The sequence below is a fragment of the Hyla sarda genome, chromosome 8 (assembly GCF_029499605.1).
Source record: "Hyla sarda isolate aHylSar1 chromosome 8, aHylSar1.hap1, whole genome shotgun sequence".
Classification (NCBI taxonomy): Eukaryota; Metazoa; Chordata; class Amphibia; order Anura; family Hylidae; genus Hyla; species Hyla sarda.
The window spans coordinates 96,850,680-96,875,815 of NC_079196.1; the positions used below are offsets into that span (position 1 = coordinate 96,850,680).

At 40.8% G+C, this 25,136-nt stretch overlaps 1 protein-coding gene across 6 annotated transcripts in view; it reads right to left on the reverse strand.

Moving 5' to 3' along the window:
• LOC130285072 (aldehyde oxidase 2-like) overlaps nucleotides 1–25,136 on the reverse strand; it is a 133,972-nt gene that overhangs the window by 19,969 nt on the left and 88,867 nt on the right. For all 6 annotated transcript variants that reach the window (XM_056536230.1, XM_056536229.1, XM_056536228.1 and 3 more), the window contains 15 exons: nucleotides 23,061–23,245; nucleotides 21,537–21,726; nucleotides 21,203–21,301; nucleotides 20,021–20,193; nucleotides 18,344–18,449; nucleotides 18,142–18,264; nucleotides 16,993–17,089; nucleotides 16,761–16,885; nucleotides 14,927–15,051; nucleotides 9,511–9,598; nucleotides 8,582–8,668; nucleotides 5,652–5,843; nucleotides 4,490–4,717; nucleotides 4,152–4,247; nucleotides 2,478–2,600 (listed from right to left, as the gene is read on the reverse strand). In XM_056536230.1, coding sequence (XP_056392205.1) covers nucleotides 2,478–2,600; nucleotides 4,152–4,247; nucleotides 4,490–4,717; nucleotides 5,652–5,843; nucleotides 8,582–8,668; nucleotides 9,511–9,598; nucleotides 14,927–15,051; nucleotides 16,761–16,885; nucleotides 16,993–17,089; nucleotides 18,142–18,264; nucleotides 18,344–18,449; nucleotides 20,021–20,193; nucleotides 21,203–21,301; nucleotides 21,537–21,726; nucleotides 23,061–23,245 — 2,037 coding nt within the window. The remainder of the gene's footprint in view (nucleotides 1–2,477; nucleotides 2,601–4,151; nucleotides 4,248–4,489; nucleotides 4,718–5,651; nucleotides 5,844–8,581; nucleotides 8,669–9,510; nucleotides 9,599–14,926; nucleotides 15,052–16,760; nucleotides 16,886–16,992; nucleotides 17,090–18,141; nucleotides 18,265–18,343; nucleotides 18,450–20,020; nucleotides 20,194–21,202; nucleotides 21,302–21,536; nucleotides 21,727–23,060; nucleotides 23,246–25,136) is intronic.

The window sequence follows — 25,136 nt, forward strand, 5'->3', positions numbered from 1 at the left end:
AGACCAAAGGGCCTCACAATTTAAAAGATATTTTTTTAATATTGCATGTGGCCATTTTAAAATCCCCTGGATACTTGATGAAAAACTGCCACACCACAGAGTAGCTGATTGTCATTATCTGCTATGGTACTGCTTGATAATGACTAGAGGAGTCTAGTCGAAACGTCGCAACTTGCTGTGAACTCACCCTGTTTTTTATGGAATAAACCACTAAGGATTTTTTCACCTAATCTCGTGTGCTGCAGTATATCTTTCTTTTTGCTAGATAGATAGATAGATATGAGATAGATAGATATTTAGATAGATATGGGATAGAAAGATAGATAGATAAACAGATAGATCAGTGTTTCCCAACCAGAGTGCCTCCAGCTGTTGCAAAACTACATCTCCCAGTATGCCCACAAGGCCAAACACATGCTGGGATGTCACGATTCGGCTGGCTGGAGGTGGATCCTCTGTGCCAGAGAGGGATTGGCGTGGACCGTGTTGGTGGACCGGTTCTAAGTTGCTACTGGTATTCACCAGAGCCCGCTGCAAAGCGGGATGGTCTTGCAGCGGCGGTAGCAACCAGGTCGTATCCACCAGCAACGGCTCAACCTCTCTGACTGCTGAAGATAAGCGCGGTACAAGGGAGTAGACAAGAGCAAGGTCGGACGTAGCAGAAGGTCAGGGCAGGCAGCAAGGATCGTAGTCAGGGGCAATAGCAGGAGGTCTGGAACACAGGCTAGGAACACACAAGGAAACGCTTTCACTGGCACAATGGCAACAAGATCCGGCGAGGGAGTGCAGGGGAAGTGAGGTATAAGTAGGGAGTGCACAGGTGAACATACTGATTAAGCCTGCTGCGCCAATCAGTGGCGCAGTGGCCCTTTAAATTGCAGAGACCCGGCGCACGCGCGCCCTAAGGAGCGGGGCCGCGCGTGCCGGGACAAGACAGACGGGGAACGGGTCAGGTACGGGAGCCGGGATGCGCATCGCGAGCGGGCGCCTCCCGCATCGCGAATCGCATCCCGGCTGGGAGTGATATTGCAGCGCACCCGGTCAGCAGGTCTGACCGGGGCGCTGCGAATGAGAGGATGCTGCGAGCGCTCCGGGGAGGAGCGGGGACCCGGAGCGCTCAGCGTAACATGGGAGTTGTAGTTTTGCATCGGTTGGAGGCCCTCTGGTTGGGAAAACACTGAGATAGTTCCCATTTACCTCCCACTGTCTCTCAAACAGCAACCTGCCCTACCCCCCCCCCCAAAAATAGTTACTTACTAAAAAGGGCAGCATCAGCGGTGAGCAGGGTAAGTCTTTCTATTAATGGCAGCATGGGTGGGTGTCCAGGTCTATGGTGGAGCAGGAAACACAGAACACGCCTGCTCCACCAATAGGTCAGCACAGAGGGGAGTGAGAAAGGGGGAAGAGTTTCCCTCTCTGCTGTTAAAAGTAGCTCAGGCAAGAGAGCTGCTTCATAATAATATACAAAAAATAATAATTAAATGAAATTTTTTTTTTACCAGAAAATAGAAACAGATTGCAAAAAAATAATATGTTTCATCTGTCTCTCATCAGGAAAAAGGGAAACATCCCCTAAATTGTTGTTTAATAAATAATGACACAGTGGAATCGGTTGTTGTTCATTTGAGGTTGTATTTAACTTTGTTTATAACCTTCTAAGGGGATATTTTTTAAATTATGTTCTGAAATGAAAAATCCTAGAATTTAAAAAGAGGGCATACTTTCTTTTTTTCTCATGACTGTATGTTGGTTTATTCCTGTGTATACATATTTTAATATATAATAACTTTGCATTATAATACATTAAAACCAGTCTGTTTTATATTTTGCGTTTTGTATGCTAGCCAAAAATATTATAATGTAACATAGTAACATAGTTCTGAAGGTTGAAAAAAGACCAGAGTCCATCAAGTTCAACCTGTAACCCTAATGAGTCCCTACTGAGTTGATCCAGAGGAAGGCAAAAACCCTCATACTAGAGGTAAAAATTCCTTCCCGAGATAAATCCCTGGATCAACGTTCTGTCCCTATAAATCTAGCATACATAACTGGTGATGTTATTATTCTCCAAAAATGCATCCAGCCCCTTTTAAACTCTTTTACAGAGTTCACCATGACCACCTCCTTTGGCAGAGAGGTAATGTATTACCCTCTGAATTGTTGCGCAGAGAAAAACTGTGGGGCAGTTTACCAATGTCTGTGCTCCATGACATGGTACAAAATGCAACACAATTTGATTGATCTTTGTGCATTTTCATTTAAGACACTGTCGTGACAATGGTGGCTTTAAATGCAGTAAAATGTGTCAAGATGTACCAAAATGTAAGCACAAATTTTTAAACCAACCTTTAGTTTGCCAAGTTTACAAATGTGCCAAATTTAGCAAACCAGTTCAGCTGATGTTGAAAATCTGGCATATCCTTAGGCTGCCTACTTGCTAATCTTGTGACTGCATAGAGACAAATACAACAGGTTACCTTTACTGCCATTGTGTACACTATTGATCCTGTAGATGGCATTTTACCATCGTCTGTAAGTGACGTGCTAATTTCACTAACATAGACATCTGGCACTGGTATCCGCAACTCTCGGCTGGCAACCTGTACCAAACAAAAGTATAGCACTAGTCAGCAGCTGTGAATGTTAAAAGCAGATCTTTAGCTCACATCATGGAAGATTTCAGATAAAAAATATGACTTCAGTTGTTGTTTTTATACTATATGCTACATATCATATAACTTTGCAGACCCTAGTCACTCGTTAGGCACAGACTAGTTCCCATATTCGATACTATACATGAAATGGCACGTAGCTATTGATAATCCAACATAATTATTCTAAAAATCCAGTGAAGACTATAATGATGATGCCATAATCCTAAACCTTACTGCTTTATTGAGGGATTACACACAGATTTAAGTATACTTGGGTTTTCCATAATGAAGGGGCAGAGATGTGTTTTACTGTAAGTCCTCAATAAAACTTCACTTGTATATTTTAAATGAGTAACCCTATTTCCGTTTATTAAAGGTACCACCTAAGTTATGGAAATGTTAAAGCAAGCCATTGAAGATGTAATGAAGTGTATACACTGATTAGTTTCGTTGGTTAGCCATGACTTCTCTGCTGAAATTTCCACCAAGATGTCTTCGGCTCACTAACTTATTTCCAACCTTTTACACAAATTTCCTAGCCTGCTGCCTACATCCTTCTGCTTCTGCATAGGGCCATCATAACTATAGTTACCTCCCAAAAACAGTCCCCTAGATGGTAATAGTGTCCTACATACTAAGGGCCAACTACGGACATTATTCCAAAAATTTTCCTAGCCGAATTCCGTTTGAATAAGCTTTGAGCATTAAGCACCTTTCCTTTCACTAAAATGGAGTTACAGGAGGATTTTGGCGAAAGTATGAGCATGATTTGCTACTGAGCTTCCAAAGTGTGCATAGGGCAGCAGAATCCCCATTGAAAACAAGGAGAGGCTGCTGCAAACGGAATTCTGTTCGGAATGGGCCCTAACAGAGCCTCCTTTGTGCCTCACTCAGTAATAGTTTTATTATTGCTCCCTCAGTGGTATCAACACAGTTACAGTGCCCCCTTTGTGCCCCCAACACAAAAACATCCCCCCTTTGTGTACATCACACTGAAAAAAAGCTTGCTCTTGATGCAGTACATGTGCCCTCTATAACAGTCTTCACAGTAATAGCAGTATGATTCTCACAGTAATGATGTCCTTAGTGTCACTTAGTGCCCCATACATGGATAATGTGCCTCCTAGGTTTCTTCACACATTCATAAAGTGGCCAGAAAAAAAAAAACATACCTAGCCCTGCTCTAATAACAGATCAGCTTAGGCTACAGGCCTCTACTGGCTTACGGCTTGTGCTTTTCACAACACAATGCAGACTGTTGACACAATGACGCCACTGCATCATGCCAGTCTGCATCAAATTCCTGGTGCCAATGACTCTCTGCTCCATCCAATTATTTTTAAGTGTGTGTCGTTGAAATTGGTACATTGGTTTTAACTGTGTAATCCCCACCTTACATATGCCCCTAAATGTGTAGATGCTTAAAAACTATCCAGACATGTGAAATATGTAAGCAATGACTCAATGGTACAAGGTATTATTTAAAGGCAGTCTTACCTGCATCATTGTGGTTAGAGTCTCTGCATCCATGTAATTCCCAGCAGGTGTCACTAGCACCCATCCATCTTTATTTATATGAACAAGCACAGAAGCCTACAGTAAGATAATATCACTTGTTAAATAAACCCTTTTATTGGTCAACAAGTATTGGCTTACATAAGGACCTAAGCTACATACTGTATTGTCATGTAGCTACATTAATTATATATGTTAAATAAACCATCCACCATTCCTACCATTATCTTACTTGTTGCCCCCAGATCACAGGGCACATGCCCATCAGTCCCCATCACTCTCCAGCTGCTTCCCTAGAATAAATCAAGAGGTCTACAAACCTGATTGATAAAGTCTCCAATAAATCCAATAGGGAACATGACAGGGATGACAGAGAAGCCTCTCTTCTTCCAGGAGAACTGTTTGTTGCTTTCCCTTCCTGCAATTCTCCTCTGATGGTAAGAAGACGTCTCCAGACACTCATCCCAGCACTCCAATAAGTTAGATGCATTAAAGTCCTGCTTAAATGATGTCTCACTGTTTTCTCGGTGTAGATTCAAGTGCCGTACCTAGAAATTGTTTTTTTTATAATGTATCATTTAAAAACCTACAAATTTCATTACAATTTTATGTTAATAGTTATACATGGATGACGGTAAAATCATGGTACATGAAACATATCAGCTGCTACTTGATAAGGCTGAACCATTACTTACAGGTAAATAAGTATAAACTTTCTAACAATATTGAGTACTTTCACGGACACTGGAGTAAACCACAATACTGACTGCTGAAATAATCATATTCCTAGTCTAAAATATAATAAGATCACATAACAAGACGTTGTCTAACGCAGATCATCCATTGAAGAACAAAGGGGGCAGTTTAAAGCTGATACAGCAAGCCTAACATTTCATTTTATTGAGAGATTTGTAGCTCATTGAAACACACTCCTTGTTGGTAAAGAAGAAATATATTTTACTAATAAATTTTAAAAAATTGTCTGCCTATACACTGGAAAACTATTTAAAAACTGAACCTAGCAATAAAACAGTATGTAGTAGGCACCCTCTATTGTGCTTGCACGGAGACACAATTTTAATATTTAAAGAGAATGTGTCTTCAGAAAATTACCTATTGTTTAAATTAAGCGTTCATGTTAAACCTATTTTTAAAGAATTTGTGCCAATTTTTCTTCCAATTGTTCCATTTTGTAATCTATATTTTACAACAATCCTGATATGCTGCAGTTTTCTGTTTGGCCATTAGGTCTTATAATAGGCTGTCCTGTAGAGAACACAAAGAATCTCTCTAAATAGTGTTAACAGAACAGAAGCTCAGGCAATATTTCTGCTGCTGCAAGTGTCGAGGAAGGAAGTTGTGTCCAATGAAAAATGAAGCAAATATTAAATACATGGAAATCCACAGTTTGTATCCTGTGCTAGAACATGCCATGAGAAAGTATTTTATAGATTTCAGTGTGCTATATAGAACCCATGTTACCTTTTCTGGTGATATACCGCATCTGTCAGCAACTGCATCTATCCAAATCTCTGCAAGCATAGCTGCCTGTGCAAATCCATATCCAGCACAGAACAACTTAGCTGGCATGTTTGTCCTGCATGCTGCAACACTGCATCGGGTGTTGGGGATGTTGTATGCATTCTGTGCACTCAGTAGGGACATAGTAAGAACCTGCAGTTAACAAATCCATAAAACAAACAGTCACAAAATAAACAAATAAATGAAAATATCATTTGACTTTCTTTTGAAATTGAAATAGCTCCTCGCTCTGTCAAAACAGCTTAGCATCACATTTAACTACAGGCGCGTCATTAAAGGGGTATTCCAGGCAAAAACATTTTATCCCCTGCGATCTCCTTGCAGCACCCGCATTCTATGCGGGTGCTGAGTCTCCAGTTTCGGAAACCTCCGGGTTTCCGGGACTGGGGACCTGATGTCACGCCACGTCCCCTCCATTCATGTCTCAAGAGGTAGGGCAATTCAACACATTTGAAAGCTTTTAGGGCCTACTTTTAGAGGAGTCCGGAGGGATTTGTAGACTCAGAAATAGATGACGGATATTTATAGACGTGGACCACGTGGGAATAAGTCCTGTCTGATCTGTGTGAATAACAGATGTTATAACATTATTTAGACAGGAGGCTAATACCTTCGCCAGCAATTTAACATCGCGACATAGCAGCGAAATAGGTCCATACAAATAAAATAGATGGGGGTCCTTCCTTGTTTTAGGTATCCCTACTATGATTGCTTCTTGCATAGAGGGAGGAAGCATCTCATCCTCTAAATCGCTAGTAAACAAATCAAGTAGTTGGGGTAAAAGTACATCTCCAAATCTCTTAAAAATTTCTGATGGTAGTCCATCTGCCCCTGGCACTTTATTCTTTGGTATACTGGAAACAGCGTTTTCCAGTTACTCTACAGTCAAGGGTCTCTCTTAATAATCACAATCCTCTTTAGATAATATTGATAAATTAGTACCTTGTAAAAAATCATTAATTTCCCCCAGCATTGATGTACCCCTTGTTTAACTGTATATAGAGAAACATATAATTGTTCTAACATATTTAGAATTTCCAAGTTAGATTCAACCATCCTCCCATCCTCCTCTATCAATGAAGATATCACATTTGAGCCTTTCTGCACCTTGGAGGTGTTAGATAACATATGTCCTGCTGATTGGCCTTCTGCGAAAAAAGCTTGTCTACTGGACATCACCCTATTATTTGAGGCATCCAAAAGATACCGTCTGAGGATAACATATGTCCTGCTGATTCGCCTTCTGCGAAAAAAGCTTGTCTACTCGACATCACCCTATTATTTGAGGCATCCAAAAGATACCGTCTGAGGGCAGTTTTTGCCCGCTCATAGGGTTCATTTACAAATGCTTCAGACCAGCTATACTCTATATGGGGAACAAGTCATGTAATGGGATAGACCCGACTGCTGAGTCCAGAACTCTTAAAGAAAGAAAGTCATTATCCAAGTCAAGTCTCTTCTGTCTGTCAGTGACACTTTAATGGCAACCTCTCCTCTGCATGCACTAGAAACCCTTGCAGCGTTTAAAGTCTGGGAGTTGTTGCTGTTTGACATCTGAAGTTTTCTAAGTAAAATTACGTTGCACCCTCTCCTCGATTCCTTGTGTCTGGTTATCTGCACCTACAAACAACAAGGGCATCCAAACCACCTTCACCAGCACACAGTACACTGGGACATGCACCGAGGGTTCCCACCATTGTACCAACACGTGCAAGCACTCCATTGACAAAAGCTGTGAGCACTTACAAGGGTTACATCGGATTGTCAAAATATTTGCAGCACTACAGGTCCCAGTGTACACCTTCCTGGGTCGCATATCGAGTGGATAACCTTCCCCACCAAAAAAAGAGCTTTTACTCTGATTAAATAAGTTTGGCTGCCCTGATTACACACTTTTTGAAAATATTAGTGACAGTAAAATGTTGGCCCATTCTCTTTGGGCCAAAAACTCTGCTGCCAGATGTTAGCTGGGAGTCAATAGAAAATATTAAATGCTATACCCACATGGTGTTTTGTTTTGGGGTATTTTGCTGTCTTTTTCACCCATTTTTAGGCTATGGGGTACTTTACAAAAATTGCAACATGCTCTGGGTATGGCATTTCTTTTAAGAAACTGTGGCGTTTTTCCTCCTATAAACCTCTATGGGTTGAAAAAGAAAAAAGCCATGTGTACATGTGTATTGGTGTTGTTTCTGGTGTTTCCCCCCAATCCTTCAATAGAAATCCTTAAGTCACATGATTAAAGAATCACATGACTTTTAAGAAAAAAAAAGTGTAATAAAAAGGCAAATAAAAAGTGCCTAAACTAACACACTATTTTTGAGGAAAAAAAACTGCAAAAGATAACAAAAACTGCATTACAGAGAAGGGACAAATACAGGGACAGTTTTTGCAGCATTTTTTTTCAAGCCAAACAAAGGTCAAACAAAAATGTCAGTTCGTAGCCTATGACTGGGTTCATACTACGGAATTTCCGACTGGGATTCTGCTTCTGAATTTTGGTCGTAAATTCCGCTGCCTTAGGGTAAAATGCCAGTGGAAGTGTTAACCCATTCACACTGCAGAATTTTCTGGTGGAATTTCTGTCCGAGAATTCTGATCTAAAAATTCCATCAGAAAGCTGAACTTGGTCAATGTTTTGGCAGAATTCGTGTCCCAGACATTGCTGTCTATTGGTAATATCTTTGCGGTCCCAGCACCGACTGATTCAGTCAACACTGGTCGCACTCGAAATCTCAAAAGAGAAGCAGCTCTCTTAGTCCTGTAACAATATATAATGTAATAACAACAAATAAAACAACAAAACAATCCATATATCCATTCTGTTTAACAACACGTTTATATAGTAATATACATCATGTTAGGTATACCTTGAAAGATTCATCTGGCCTGTGACCTGCATTGCAGTAGTAGGTGACATCCAATGCTATAATTCTTCCATCATCCATATATCCCACCTACAATAAAAGGATATATTCAACACACAAATAGTAATAATTTTTTATGTACATTATAAAAAATATTAATTCATTGCAGAAGAATAAAGCTATTGAATCACATTAAAATGTACTAATACATGATAAAGGGGTTTGCCAGATTTTACATTGATGGCACAAAAGCATTCATGCATGTCAGTGTGTGCTCGGTGCTGCGGCTCAGCACATTGACTAAATCACGTTGATATAGACATCACTGCTGGGTACTCCATGGCTCCAGCACACTCAATTTCTTTGAGTGATCATTCAGGCTCCTGGGGACAGAACCCCACATATTATATAGGGTAATATCTTTGAAAACTCCTTTAGAAGGAACCTGACACAATAAAGATTCAATGTAATCAGCTAATTTGCAACGAGTTGTCTCGAGCCGCACAGTAATGACAGTAATGCTTATTGCAGAAGAATGCAGTTCAGGGGGCATTAAAATACAAAAAACACAATCCACCCCTGACAGGTAATACAAGTAAAATGTTGTATGATTTCCTTGTGTTACTGCTAATAAGTCCAACTATTCTGCTCCTGAGGATATCTGAGTTCCAGGTGTTATTCCTTGTTCTGCAATTTAGTGACCTGTCAGTCTTATTATAAATCCTGACAGCTGTCTTGCTGTCCCTTTTCCTGCCCAATTGACTCTCAAAGTTCTCAACATATTGGTGAAACATACAGAACAATAAATGTATAACAACATACATTTCTCTTCCTGATGACTGCACACCAGGTGGGTAAGATGTCACAGAAAATAGTGCCACTTCAGTCACACAATACAAGTGAGTGCATTTCTGTCATTCCACAGAACCAACCTTGTATTTGCCAAAGAATGGAGGCTGAGGTCTTAAAACTGGCAATTTAACTCTTCGCTCAATGACTGAAGTAACTGCTTGACCCGTTCTGAAATGTAAAAAAAATCTAAGTAAACTTTTTGGCTGCTTAATTCATCAGGATCAAAGTACATATAAGACACTCAAACTATGTTCTATTTCAGCTGACAACAGTGCTATAACTATAAATATGTTTGGTCTAGCTCTAGACATCTTCAACAGTCTAGTTTTATAAACTACAATGATTGTAATAAAATACAAGCTATTTAAGTCTAAGTATCAATGCTATACATAGAATATTATAACAGTGCTTGCAGCATTTACGTGTAACCGTCAATTTTTAACATGAACTGTTCTGTCTGCATACATGAGTAGATGCACAATTTCTTGCCATTATATCCTGTATATCTTTTTCAACCTTACAAACTAAGCACAGGCTTGCAGATAAAAATGGCACTCCAGGGCAAGTGCCCAGAATTCCTGGTGCTAGTGTTCGGTAGCAATTGTGCTCCCCAGACCAGTTAGGTGGTGGCGCTCTTAGTGGGTGCCTACCCTGCCAACCCTTTGTCCCAGCTCTGATTATATTTAATCAGAGAGAGCTTTAATTACACAACCCTTACTGCTGGTCACAAGGGGATTTGAGTCTTCAGGAAAGATCACCCAAAAAATAATAGTACTGCCTACTGTTTACTATTAAAAATCCGCTCAAGGGTCTGACATATGTATGAGATGCTCAATAAAAGGGATATAGCTCTCAGTAACCTAGCTCTGTAGTAACAAAGTTCATAAGGTTGAACAAAGACCAGAGTCCATCAAGTTCAACCAATATTAATAATGAGTCCCTACTGAGTTGATCCAGAGGAAGGCAAAAAACCCTCATACTAGAGGTAAAAATTTCTTCCCGACTCCAAATATGACAATTAGAATAATAAATCCCTGGATCGACGTTCTGTCCCTATAAGTCTATTATCCATAACCTATAATGTTATAATTCTCCAAAAATGCACCCAGGCCCCTTTTGAACTCTTTTACTGAGTTCACCATGACCACCTCCTCCTGGAGAGAGTTCCATTGTCTCACTCCTCTTACAGTAAAGAACCCCCATGTGTGTTAGTGTAGAAACCTTCTTTCCTCTAAACGAAAAGGATGCCCCCTTGCTATGCTTAGTGTGTTCCCCACATGAAGGGTAGGTCAGTAGAACCTTGAGCACTGAAGTACCTCATGCAATATGTATTTGAGCTGCAACAGGGTCAGCATTAGGGCGGGGAAAACCAGGCAATTGCCTAGGGCCCCCATCCCCCAGGGGGCCCCCTGCCGGCTTCTCAGTAGCGGATCAGCAGCCGGCGGGTCCAGACACTTCTCCTGCTTTTTCAATTTTTTCATAGTTCCTTACCTGGCCACGCTCGGCAGGCTCAGGTATTGTGGCGGGTCATGTGGGCTGTTTGGATAATATGACGAGTGACGTCATCTGCCGGCTTCTCTGCGTAGCGTCAGTGACATCACTCCTCATTCCCTGCAGTGCCGGCTGCTTGAGTTTAGCAGTCCAGCCAAGGCTGCAGGAAATGATGAGTGAAGCCCCTGATGCCCCGCAGAGGAGCCGGCAGAGGACATCACGCGTCATATTATCCACACAGCCCACAAGACCCGCCGCATTACCTGAGCCTGCCGAGCACGGCCAGGTAAGGAAATATGAAAAAATAGAAAAAGCAGGGGGAGAGGGGGGACCTAATGTGGGGGAACTATACTGCCAACCTAATGTGGGGGAACTATACTGCCAACCTAATGTGGGGAACTATACTGCACCTAATTTGGGGAACTATACTGCACCTTATGTGGGGAGCTATACTGCACCTAATGTGGGGAAACTATACTGCACCTAATGTTGGGGAACTATACTGCATCTAATGTTGGGGAACTATACTGCACCTAATGTGGAGAGCTATACTGCACCTAATGTGGGGGAACTATACTGCACCTAATGTGGGGGAACTATACTGCACCTAATGTGGGGGAATTATACTGCACCTAATTGGGGGAACTACACTGCACCTAATGTTGGGGAACTATACTGAAAACCTAATGTGGGGGAACTATACTGCCAACCTAATGTGTGGGGGACTATACAGCCAAACTAATGTGGGATAACTATACTGCCTACCTAATGTGGGGGAACTACAACCTAATGTGTGGGGGAATTATATTGCCTACCTAATGTGGGGGGACTATACAGCCAACCTAATGTGGGGAAACTATACTGCCTAACTTATGTGAGGGAGCTACAACCTAATGTGGGGGAACTATACTGCCTACCTAATGTGGGGGAACATACTGCCTACCTAATGTGGGGGAACTACAACCTAATGTGGGGGGAACTATACTGCCAACCTAATGTGGGGGAACTATGCTGCCAACCTAATGTGGGGGAACTACAACCTAATGTGGGGGGAACTATACTGCCAACCTAATGTGGGGGAACTACAACCTAATGTGGGGGAACAATACTGCTAACCTAACCTTGGGAAGCTATACTGGCAACCTAATGTGGGGGAACTATACTGCCTACCTAATGTGGGGGATACTATACTGCCTACCTAATGTGGGGGAACTACAATCTAATGTGGGGGAACTATACTGCCAACCTAATGTGGTGGAACTATACAAAAATATAAAATTGTACTATTCTGATCCCTATAACTCTTTTATTTTTCTGTATATGGGGATGTATGAGGGTCATTTTTTGTGCTTTGGTTTGTAATTTTTATTGGTACCATTTTTGTTTTGATGGGACTTTTCAATTGCTTTTTAGATATTTTTTATGGTATTTGAAGTGACCAAAACCTGGTTAGTGCACTATTACGACTTTTGGGGCCCCTCATTTGATTTTGCCTAGGGCCACACTAAGCCCAAAACCGGCCCTGAACTGCAATACCAGACAAAGGCACCCTTACACCACTAATTAAACAGTGACAAGCCAAAGAGTGTCCATAATTATCTGTTTATAGCAAATGCCAGTGGCCTCGACCACTAATAGTGCGGCTGTTTCTGTTTCCTTTTTTTCCTATTCTCATACAATCTTTGTTTAAGTTTACAATGTTTATGCTTATGTAATGTCCCAGTACAGGACATGGTCCTGCACTACCCTTAGGCCCTGTCAGGTTGAGACCCTTAGTGACTTGGGCGCTCCCCTGCAAGGTCTCCCCCTGTTGTTCCCTGAATGGAGTGTATATCACTTTAATGCCTAGACAGCATCCTTATGTATAGGTAGTACAAAGAACCTGTGGGAGGTCTCAAGGAACTGTAAGTCTGTCACATGTTATGTTATGCAGTCACATGATTTGTTGTCACATGTTCTCCCAGAGAGCACCAGCTTAACCTATGACTCGCAGCTTGACCAATGGGCTTTAGTCCAGGCCCCACTATATAAAGGAGCAGCCATTACAATTCAGTCTCTTAGCTCTTATGCTACCTTACTGAGCACAGCAACCACCAGAGATCTCAGTGCAAGTGATCAGCATCTGGAAGGCCACAAAAGCAACAGTCATTCCAGTAAGTCTATGTCTGCTGTCACTGAAACTAGTCAAGTCCTGCATATAGTCAAGTCCAATCTCGAGTCAAGTTAATTACAAGTATATTGGTCCAGCAAGCTGCAAGGTCCTTCTGGGTCCTGGCCACCTCTCTGGGAAATCTGGCCTTAGCTGTGAAGATAATTCCATCTGTCTTATACTCAGTAAAGCCTCCGTTTGACCATAACTGGTTGTGGACTCTCATTTAACTACTAGCAACTGGGATATCAGAGGAACCGGATGTGTTGTGTTCCGGAACCCTAAAACCATACTGGCGTCACGAACACTAGGGTTGATAACATCTTGCCTCCGGGATTAATACCATCTGATCCCACCACTCACACCGCTCCACCTGTGGTCCTGCCATACACCCGTGGGTCACCATACTTAAGTAAAAGGCTATATATGTATATCATTATATATTGTGTAGCTCTATCCACTATATTGTGTATTATGTAATATATGCATTTATTTTAATTACTTTTTTAACTACTGAAAATAATTACAAAGGTTATGAACTGTGTGAGAATCTAAGCTCTACACATTTTATTGCCACTTACAAAATTATATGTACACAGATGGTAATATCCATAATTAGCAGTGTCTTCCCAGCCCACCAGGCCCTAACTTCCAACTATAAGAGGTGAACGAGCCAAACCCACAATAAAATGCTCCTACTGACTATGTTTGTGCAAGTACTACTTTTGTTAGCTCTTCTTACGCTAATGCAGTGTCTCCTCCCTAGAACTAATTAACTTAACCGTGGACATGTATTCAGTATTGTAGCCGGTTTACATCATGGTGGGAATAGGTTTTTAACCTATCCCTGTACCAGTAACCAGTGACTATGGCCTTTTTTCTGTGAATTTAAGTGTTTATTTTCACAAAAAAATGCAGCTTTATGGGCAGTGCAAGTGTCAAGGAGGTGTGTCCTAGGGTCAGTTTTGCCCTTGGCCCACAACACCTCTGTGCACCAAATCTACATCGTCTTGCATATTTATTGGCAGGGCCCACCTTTTAGCTGAGAGTCCCGGTACAATCCCACGCATGTGGCAAAGGCGTAGTGAGCGACTGAAATCTCAGCCTCACTTATCACACTTAAAGGGGTACTCTGGGGGAAAACATTTTTTTTAAATCAACTGGTGCCAAAAAGTTAAACAGATTTGTAAATTACTTCTTTTAAAACATATTTGTCCTTCCAGTACTTATTAGCAGCTATATGCTACAGAGGAAATTCTTTTCTTTTTGAATTTCTTTTTTGTCTTGTCCACAGTGCTCTCTGCTGACACCTGATGCCCGTATCAGAAACTGTCCAGAGCAGGAGAAAATCCCCATAGCAAACCTATGCTGCTCTGGACAGTTCCTGACACGGACAGAGGTGTCAGCAGAGAGCACTGCACTGTGGACAAGACAAAAAATGAATTCAAAAAGAAAAGAATTTCCTCTGTAGCATACAGCTGCTAATAAGTACTGGAAGGATTAAGATTTTTAAATAGAAGTAATGAAGTAATTTACAATTCTGTTTAACTTTCTGGCACCAATTCATAAAAAAAAAATAAAAGTCTTCCACCGGAGTACCCCTTTAACATGCCTGTGTTGGCAGAGAGGCAGCAGCACATCCCTCTCTGTCATTTTGGCAGCACATGTGTGGTGAGAGAGAAAATCCAAGGCTTCAATCGGTCATTGCACCTGCGCCACAATCAAATGCAATGGTACACACTTACATATTTGTAAGTTAGCATTCATAATATCGTTTGGCTGATCTGTGGATGGCTACTCTAATGCAGTTTACGCACAAATCAATGAATACAGATTGTCCCTTACTTAATACTCACTTGTGTGCAGCCACTGCTGTAATAGCAGCTTGAGATGCAGCATGCGAGTGCACTAAGCCTTGACTTTTCTCCACACAGCACAAGACGTGATCAGAGGGAACATTCAGGGCTGATGCCACCGCAGCCTGCCAATAGAACCAACAAAATGAGATGTGCTGCTCCAGTGTAAAGTGTTAAAAAGATAAGAAGTTTAAAAGCCCAGCATGTCTATAACAACCACTCAGTTTACTGAAAATGTTTAAGATTTTGTGGACCAAAATAGAAATGACTTTTACAGGAATGTAAAAATTAACCATAGGTGCTCATAGCAAAAATTGCCATGAAACCCCATGAGCACAGAAAATGGTTAGACTTTTCGGGCTTCCACTGTCCTCCCAGCTCTCTTCTTTATACTGCCTGTCCTCCTGAACACTTCTCCTCCTTCCTTCACACCATGGAATGTGCACATGGAATTCTGCCAAAAAATTCCGCACAGACATTCCGCTAATTTTATTGCACATTTATTTCAAAGGGGATTTTACTGTCCTATTCACACAGTGGAAATTCCTCTTTCCGGATTCCACAAAATTATAAGACATGTCTGATTGGGTGACTGTTACTAGTGGGGTACCACAGGGGTGAGTTTTGCATCCTATTCTATTTAATATATTTATTAATTACCTTGTTGAGGGGTTGTATAGTAAAGTAACAATCTTTGCAGATGATACTAAACTCTGTAAAGTGGTTAACACAGTAGAGGACAGTGCACTGTTACAAATGGATCTGGATAGGCTTGAGGTTTGGGCTGAGAAGTGGCAGATGAGGTTCAACACTGATAAATGTAAGGTAATGCACATGGGGAGAAAAATACAGGCTGGGAATATATATTGAATGGGAGAACACTTGGGATGACTGACCTGGAAAAGGACTTGGGAGTCTTAGTTAACAGTAAATTTAGCTGTAGTGACCAGTGTCGGGCAGCTGCTGCCAAGGCAAATAAAATCAAGGGGTGCATCAAAAGGGGCATAGATGCCCCCGACAAGGTATTAATTCTACCGCTGTACAAAAGAAAAGAAAAAAGAAGGCTTAGGGACGACCTAATAACTATGTATAAATATATGAGGGCAGTACAGAGATCTCTCCCATGACCTATTTATACCTAGAACTGTATCTATAACAAGGGGGCATCCTCTACGTTTAGAGGAAAGAAGGATTCTACACCAGCATAGATGGGGATTCTTTACTGTAAGAGCAGTGAGACTGTGTAACTCTCTCCTGGAGGGGTGGTCATGATGAACTCAGTAAGTTCAAAAGGGGCCTGGATGCATTTCTGGAGAGTAATAACATTACAGGTTATGGTTAGAAAATGAAATAGAAGTCCAGCGCGGTATTCCAGAGCAATTCGTGCAATTTATTGCAAAAAGCATACACAGGTATGAGTAAGGCCAGGTACTACTGGCCAAAACGCATCACCACCATGCATTCTTGTTGTACTGCAAGCTTTATGTAATCAATTGCATGAATTGCTCTGGAATACCGTGCTGGATTTCTATTTATTTTTCTAACCATATTTCTGGTGATGTCCACACCTGTCCGTGCTGCGGTGGGTTGTACTGAGTGAGCTGAAAACAACGCTCTTTCTACTATTACAGGTTATGTATACTAGATTTATAGGGACAGAAGGTTGATCCAGGGATCTATTCTGATGCCATATTTAGAGTTGGGAAGACATTTTTACCTCTAATATGAGGGTTTTTTGGCTTCCTCTGGATCAACTCAGCAGGAACTCATTAAGGATATAAGTTGAACTTGATGGACTCTGGTCTTTTCAACCTTATCAAATATGTTACTTTACCTGTATGGATGCTGGATCCTTTGTAGATATAAACACCTCCGTTTCATTTTCTTCTAATCTGGGTATGACACGTACAGTCTGTGATTCCAGGTAAAGATTGTCCAGTCCTCCTATATAGTCTTCACCTGTTCTTTGAAAAGTATAACAAATTCAGCACTCCAGACACATACTTATCCCTTATAATGTGGTGACCATCATTTTTATTATATTATCAATTTCAAGGTATAGTTACCTTCTAATATATGATCCACACTTTCAAAAGCTTCTTCTACATTCCCATACTCTATTGTTCTCACTGGCTCAAAAAATGAATTGTGCTTTATAGAATCCTAAAAACCACAGATACAAAAGTGTATATCCAAATAATTGTTGAGCATAAGCTTAGTGGTATAGCAGTGGCAAGTTACTTGGCAGCTAAGAAAATAAGGACTGTAACAAACAATTTTTTTTGTATATCTATAATGTAGAGGCATATGGAGTTTTTCTATCCCTTGTATGGGAGGCTATCTTCAAACATTCACCGCAGAGTCGGCACAGAAGCAAATGAAGGCGGTGCGGCTCCGTACTGTGGAACCATGGGTCTACCTATATAACTCTCTTGAGTCATACTGCCGGTCTCTGCTGTGGGCAGGTTCTAAAGTGTCCTATGTGATAGAGCCTGGCCCTGCTCTCCTGCCATGTAAGAGCTCTAGCAACAAGGAGAAAGGGAGACTGAAGCTCTACCTCATGTGATACTCTAGACCAGAGTATAAATGGGAGGATGTCTGATCTATCAATTTCTCCACTTCTCCACTTTGACTCTGTATTTGGAAAAGACATCAACCCTTATATTATCAGCTTCTAATAATAGCATATTCTACACTATATAAGCAAAAACTCAATATTTATGGACTGCTTCTTTACTATAAAAGGTTTTCTTTTCAACATATTTTAGTAGGAGATTACTTTGTAATTTGTCTCCAACATTTACTTTATTAAATTACACTTTATTATGATATATAATGTTAAACATAATGGAAAAACATTTTAGAAGCGGATGCTAAAGACACACTACGAATGAATCTCCAAATTTCTGCCTACTGTCAGTCAGGCCTTTGTGCATCACATCCTTTCTTGGAATACTAACATTTCTACCCAGGACACAGGCTGTGACTATAATGAGCATTACTTTTCTTTTTTGGCTTGCCCCAATTTAAATCAATGGAGCAACAGACATACAGAATTGTCAAATGGGAGTCATAGGAGCTATCTTCTCTTATTGGTTAGTCCCAGACAGAAAGCCCATACTTTTCATCATCCTATGCGTGTGTAATATTTCATGTTAAAATGCCTATTCTGATGTTTTAGAAAGCATGACACAGATATTGCACAATATTTTTACCTGAATGGATAGAATACCAGGCTCCAGGTCCTCATATTGTACTCTTACTCTTGATGCTGCCTGATTGGCATGGTTCTGGGTGTTTGCTACTACGGCACATATAGCTTGTCCAATGTATCTTACCTAAAGACAAGTGTGTGTTCATATTCATATAATAGAAAATTATGTACAATAAAATGGCTCAGTCATTTTTCAGCTATACCTCATGTTCTGCAAGCAACTCAGAGGTGCTTAGTCCTGGGACATCTTCCATGGTTATTATATCAATTACTCCAGGTACCTTAAGCGCATTTTCTGTATTTATGGATCTGACAACACAGTAATAAATAAATAGATCAAAATACAAATGTGGATGTGCGGCTATGTTTCTGTTTCACTATTTTTGTTTTACAGTAATAAATATACAGCATGCATAAAGTACTGGCAGTGATGTTAACACCAGAACAGAAACAGATCTTAAAGGGGATGTCTAGATTAGAAAGCCTATTCTATAAACTGTATTAGGAAATACTTCTGCGCAGAATCCTCATCTCTTGGGCAGAATGGAGATCAGGTACAATGAGGGTCTCTTGCTCTGGAGAACATGTCCAGTCCTATATTACAAATAAAGCTCATTGATTTGAATGTGCAATTTGTAAGGCTTCATTTTCCCTGTGGTGGCGCTGATAAGCATATAAAGATAATCCCTCCTGCTCAGGACCTTCAACCATGTATAACATGGTCATGTGATGGTCAGCAAGCTTGTTAAAGGGGTACTCCGGTGGAAAACTTTACATTTTTTTTTTTTTTTTTTTTATGAACTGGTGCCAGAAAGTTAAACAGATTGGTAAATTAATACTATTAAAAAATCTTTACGCTTCCTGTACTTTTTAGCAGCTGTATGCTACAGAGGAAATTCTGTTCTTTTTCAATTTCTTTTTTGTCTTGTCCACAGTGCTCTCTGTTGTCCAAAAAAAAAAAGAACAGAATTTCCACAGTAGCATACAGCCGCTAAAAAGTACAGGAAAGGGTAACGATTATTTAATAGAAGTAACAAATCTGTTTAACTTTCTGGCACCAGTTGACTTCTAAAGACCTATAAAAAAAATATGTTTTCCACTGGAGTACCCCTTTAAGCTGGAAACAATTTTTAAAACTAACCTTCGGAGATGTTTATACAAAGCATGAAAAATATGCCACTGGAAAATCTGTTAGCTTTAATAAAGGTGTGCATAAAGGAAATACAGAAAAATTTTGTTTTTTGAAGGCTTCCTGGTAATATGTTTGTGCTTTCTAAATATAAATATGATACGCACTGAAGACATTAGAAAATATCTGCATCACCGCAAAGTCAAGGGACTAGAAGCTCCTATCTGGAACAAACCGGAGGACCGGGACTGCAGTGAGTAGACACTCAGAAAGGACCACCAGTAATTTCACGCAAGGTGCGAAACAAGGCTGAATGAAGCGCACCTTGCACGAAAGTACCGGTGATCGCCTCTGAGCGTCTACTCATCACTGCAGTCCCAGTCCTCTGGATTGTTCCAGATAGGAGCTTCTCGTCCCTTGCCTTGCGGTGAGTGCAGGTATTCTCTATTGTCTTAAGTGCTTATCATGTTCTAAGGCTATCCTTTATCTACATTCTAGCACCCCCGGGGACAATATTGTGGTTTGTCTTTATCTGCTGTGTTGCTATTCCACTTCAGCTCAGAAGTTAATTCCCACCTAGCCAGAGACAAGCGGTGCCTTCCCCACCTCTTTGCACACACCTAAATACAAATATGACTAATAGAAAAAATTGCATTAAAATAGAACAATATTTACTTTTTTTTTTGAAGAAAAAAAATCATCAATTTGAATGTCCATAGCCTGTATACATTTTAATAACACAGAAACTTACATGATTTTAGCATAGTGTCTGCTGCTGGTTACTAATGCTAGAAAAAGTTCTCCATCTACAGCTGATGTGTCTTCATCATCAAACTCTTCCTCTACTATGGTCTGAAGGGCATGAGGTTTGTATGGTACTGACTGGCCATTTTCATGTCCATTTACAAGACTGGAATCTTCACTCTGGGATAACGACATAGAATAAGATGCCATCATTTGTTTCAGCTTCAGGATACTAAAGGATTATTGTACCATGATGATGAATCATGGGGCTGTGCTCGCACTTTGTGTACAAGTTAGACCTTGGGAGAGCTGGCGGGTCACTGGTCCCTGTCAGGGTCACTGAGAGCTTAAAAGTATGGTTTGCTGGAGGCCAGCTTGCAGGAGGAGTCTTACACTCATGGATTAGTTTGTGTTAAAGTACTCATAATTGGTAGGATGTAGCAGAATGGTCTATAAAAGCCAGGGTTTTGGTGTTAGTAAGGCAGATTTTAATGTCATGGGGTACATTAATAGAGTAAGTACAGAAAATAGAAATTAAGGATTGCGGACAAGTATGCATCCAAGCTTGGACACATCCAAAGATGTGAAGAAGATCAGCAGGTGCCTGAGAATATCGAGGACACACAAAGCTCCCTCTGATGCCTACTATATGGAGAAACACTGGGGTTCTTTAAATCTTCTGTAGCAGGTACAGTTGAGATACCCAACCACCTTCTCCTAAACATTGACTCTAAAATAGATATTCATTACCCATGCATAATCGGACTGACATCACACTGCCATTTAGAAAGGGGGTAAGAGAAAGGGGATAAGAGTCCATAAATTGCTTATTACAGAAGTTGCTGATAAAGACAAGAAATAAAATCAGATGAACAACGGGTCAGAACTACAGCATCCAGGTGCACACTCTCTTCAGATTACACACTTATATATTACACATTTATACATTACACATTTCAACACCCAGGACCAAGCATATGCTCACTTGCAGACACCCAGGGCCAGGTTCTCATGACTACACAACCATTGCCACATGCATCCTCACTCAGTCAATGCTAAGCTTATATGCACTGATACCAAGAATCAGATTTGCACATTAATCCATTCTGCTGCTAATGTTTGTGGTTGACAAACTCATCTTATATAATGTATAAATTATATAAGAAAAAATTAAAACCCATATACATACATGATCAACATGGAAGCCATTCGAACCATTCATTGTCCTCTGCTGGAAAGCTTTCAAAGAATTCTTGTTGTCCGAGGCATAAAAGGTGAATTGATTTTCCTGTGCAATGGAAAAATAGTCAAGGCTTATCGAAAAAACAGGAATAGATTTCACAACGTGAATGGAGATGGAATGTATTAATAAAAACTGCAAATACAGACAACTTTTATTAGTTCTTCATCAGATTATTTCATTGAATGACTAAAGTCATATCATGATAGAGCAAGTCTACAGTCAGGAGACGGGGATGACAAAACTTTAGTCACTGAAACAAAACAGAAACTTTATTACTCACATTGACACCATTATGTGAAAAGTGCTTTGTGTTCTCTAGTTCCCTGGACACTTGAAGGTAGAACTTGAATAAAGAGCTGATGACCAGCATTTTCTCATTCTCTGTCATCCCATGTAGGGCTAATTCCTGAACTGGTACCTCCTCCAGGAATAATTTACAGGCTTCATCGAGCATTGCTTCGTTCCAGCGCCTGTGGTAGAAAAGGGGTTCATCAACTGGAACATATCAGTACTGCTGCAGGTGCTATTACATACTATTACACCTGAATAACCTGGTGTTATGTAGCCAAGCTGTTTCCTGTATGTAAGGTATGTATGGTAGAAAATACTTTTCTTTTTTTATGAACCCACCCCATCAGCATGCCTCCATTTTCCAAAGCATTAAAACAAGCTTAATATGATTCACTTCAATACTTTTGTTAAAAAAAATTGAGATATTAGAGTGAGGAAAAAAATAATCAAAATGTTACCCTTAGATAAGCACATGCAGTTTGCTATTCTCACTGGATAGGGAATAGTTAATGCTCTGACCCTATGAGAATTCAGGTGGGGTTATTTAAAAGCTCTCCTGCTTTCTATGCTGGTAATTTCTGCTATGCACTTCCATGTCTGCTTGAGCATGCACCTTGTATTTATCTTGTGATATTATCTGAGTTTTAGCCATGGTTTAATAGTTTTGTTTATTGTAGATTTTAGTCTATTTTACATTTGTCAATTTTTAGGATTATGTATGTCCGTTCTGCTTAGTCTGTGTTCGCATTTTGTTAGTCTTGCTTGTTACCTCTGTATGTTATAATTCCTGTTTGGTATCCTGGAGTCTATTCAGACTCATCCAGTTCTAGTCTTGTGTTCTATGTTTTATATATTTGTTTCCTACTAGGTCAGCATCCTGATTTCCTGATCACATGGTGGAGTGTGCCCATTGGCTAGCAGTCAATTTGGCTTTATTGTGCTGTCTACTCCTTTTGTGGAGTGGGGTATCCAGTTTGTTTCTGTTCTGTGTCCCAGTGTGAACAGTGTCCAATTTTCCTGATCAGTTGAATGTTTTTCATTCAGTTCTTCCGTCAGTCCTACCTGTTCCATACCTAGTCTTAGTACACTATATTCTTCCCTGTTTGTATAATAATATTATGTCTGGTTTTTGGTAGTTATTCCATTTCTGTTTCTGGCCTGTGATCGACTATGTACTATTTGTTTTTACGCCCACTGCACTTTAGAGCAGGGAGAGACCGGCTCCAATTTCCTGATCCACCATTGGGGTGGATGGACAAGTAGGCAGGTAGAGTGTATATAGTGACAGCTTAGGGCTAACTCTCCCTGTCCTCCCCCGGTCCTACACTGACAGTAAGAAGCAACAGTCAATAGCAGACAGATTGCAATATATTCTAAAATTTGCAGAGGACATGCCTAGATTTATTAATTTTAACCAGATGCTGTGGATCCAATCTGAACAATGCTAGTCCAATACTATGGATTTTTGGGTCATTATGATACTGTAAGTCCTAAACAGTGTGGAGATACATACCTACCAACAAGTAAGTCACTGACACGTTTTGCAAAAATACAGGCTGATTCTGTTCCTCCATAATAAATATTCATGGATATTATTAAGTCTGTTCCTTCTTTTAATATGACCTTTATGGCTGCAATGTCAACCGGAGCTGAACTTCCCCACTTCTGTACCTGCCTGAATGCAGACACAAATTCCCCCTGCAAACACACAAATACAATAGTTAAAATAAAAGATGTTTGAGGTCTCTATTAGTATTGCATTCATTGTCAACAATAAGAAAAGAAATCTTACAAATGACAAAGGGATGAAACACAAAGTATAATTTGCGCCGCATTAAATTTTCCCACCCCAATAAGCAAATAAACCAGTTGCCAATCCAGCTTAGCTCTGCTTTATACCATAGTACAGCAAGAAATTACATCTCCTAGTATGACCTGAACAATGGAAAGAGTATGCAGCGAGAGAACTGTTGTTTCACAAACCAGAATGAACCTATCATTACTGCAGACAAAACAGGAGACTAAAATACTGATCGACACCCTTTGCATAAGAAATATTTTCTGTATGGTTGTGCACAGTGGACTTTAGTAAAGTTAACGCCTGTTTTGCAAGTTATTCATGTATCTGGGGGGAAAGGAGGCATGTAGTATTTGTGGTCATGGCTTCCCATTGGGACATGTAGTGAGTAACCTACCACCATCCTACAGCAGTCTGAGTTGTGCCATAACGGCTTGAGATGAGGGCACGCCTATAGAGGGCATACCCTGTGTATGATGAAAAGAAAGAGGGAGGGCTGGGTGGGGATAACGCCGCACCCGCCCTGAGTGAGTGATGGCCGATGCTTAAATAGTGTCCAGCCCCTTCCACAAATACAGCCCTGCGGGCTTTAAACTTGTGGTCATGGCTTCCCACTGGGACATGTAGTGAGTAACCTACCACCATCCTACAGCAGTCTGAGTTGTGCCATAACCGCTTGAGGTGAGGGCACGCCTATAAAGGGCAAAAGACAAGCCACTTAGTTTGAGCAAAATGTACTTTATTGATCACAAGTCTAATAACTTAAGCACGTCAGCCATTTCGTTATCCGGTTTCGGGATATAACGTGCATAACAAGAAGATTGCCATCTACCCAGCCTTTTGATAATATGTGCGGGTAACTTGTGTTTTGAGGCCGCCGATGCCGCCCCTATTCGGAAAGAGTGGCCAGAAAAATTCATAGCATCTAGACCTAGTATGTTAAGCAGTGAGCGAATGGACTAGTAAAGAGAGTAGTCAACAGAGGTGAAGACCCTGCCAACAACAACTGCATGCCAGGACCCGACCCACACGTGTTAGCCATGAAGTGATCCAACACCGCAACTGAACACCATTTATGACCTGTGGGAAAATACGTGACCAGCACCTGCGTTTTGGACATCTTGATACCCAGGAGAGACAGCACGTATATATCTCCGACACGAGACAACTGCTGTCTCAGTACCGGTTTAGCTTTACCGGATGAGTAACTGACTTCCCCTGGCCTGAGAAAACCGTAAAAAAACAAATACATAGTCGCTTTTATCAATTGGTTACGCTGAAAACCCAACGGCGCTGTGTCTAACAGGTCAGATAAGCTTCTGAATATGTCACCCGAAATGGGCCATCGGACCCTACTACTAACCGTGGGGGTGCTACGGATCCCGCGTAGCACAGAATTGACCGCATGGCCCGAAATGAGTGAAGGCCAACTAGGACATTCCATGGACTGGAAGTGTTGTATACCAGCCAAGTAAAGCTTGATGGTATTATATGACAATATTTTGGTGTGATGACAGAATGTGATAAAACAAACTACATTTGATACGTTATTTTCAGAAGGACTGAAAAAGTCAGCTAAAAATGTATTGTACACCCCCCATGCTAACTTATACGAATGAGCAGTACTGGGAGCTAATGCCTTCATTATCAGCTCACGTGCCAGTTGTTTGTACTGTACTAGTCCATGTTGAGTACATGGAACTGTGGCACTGGATTACCGTGCGTATCCGCCCCCGGCATTACCTGAAAGAAAAGGTCAAATTTTAGCCTGGATAAGGCATCAGCTGGTAC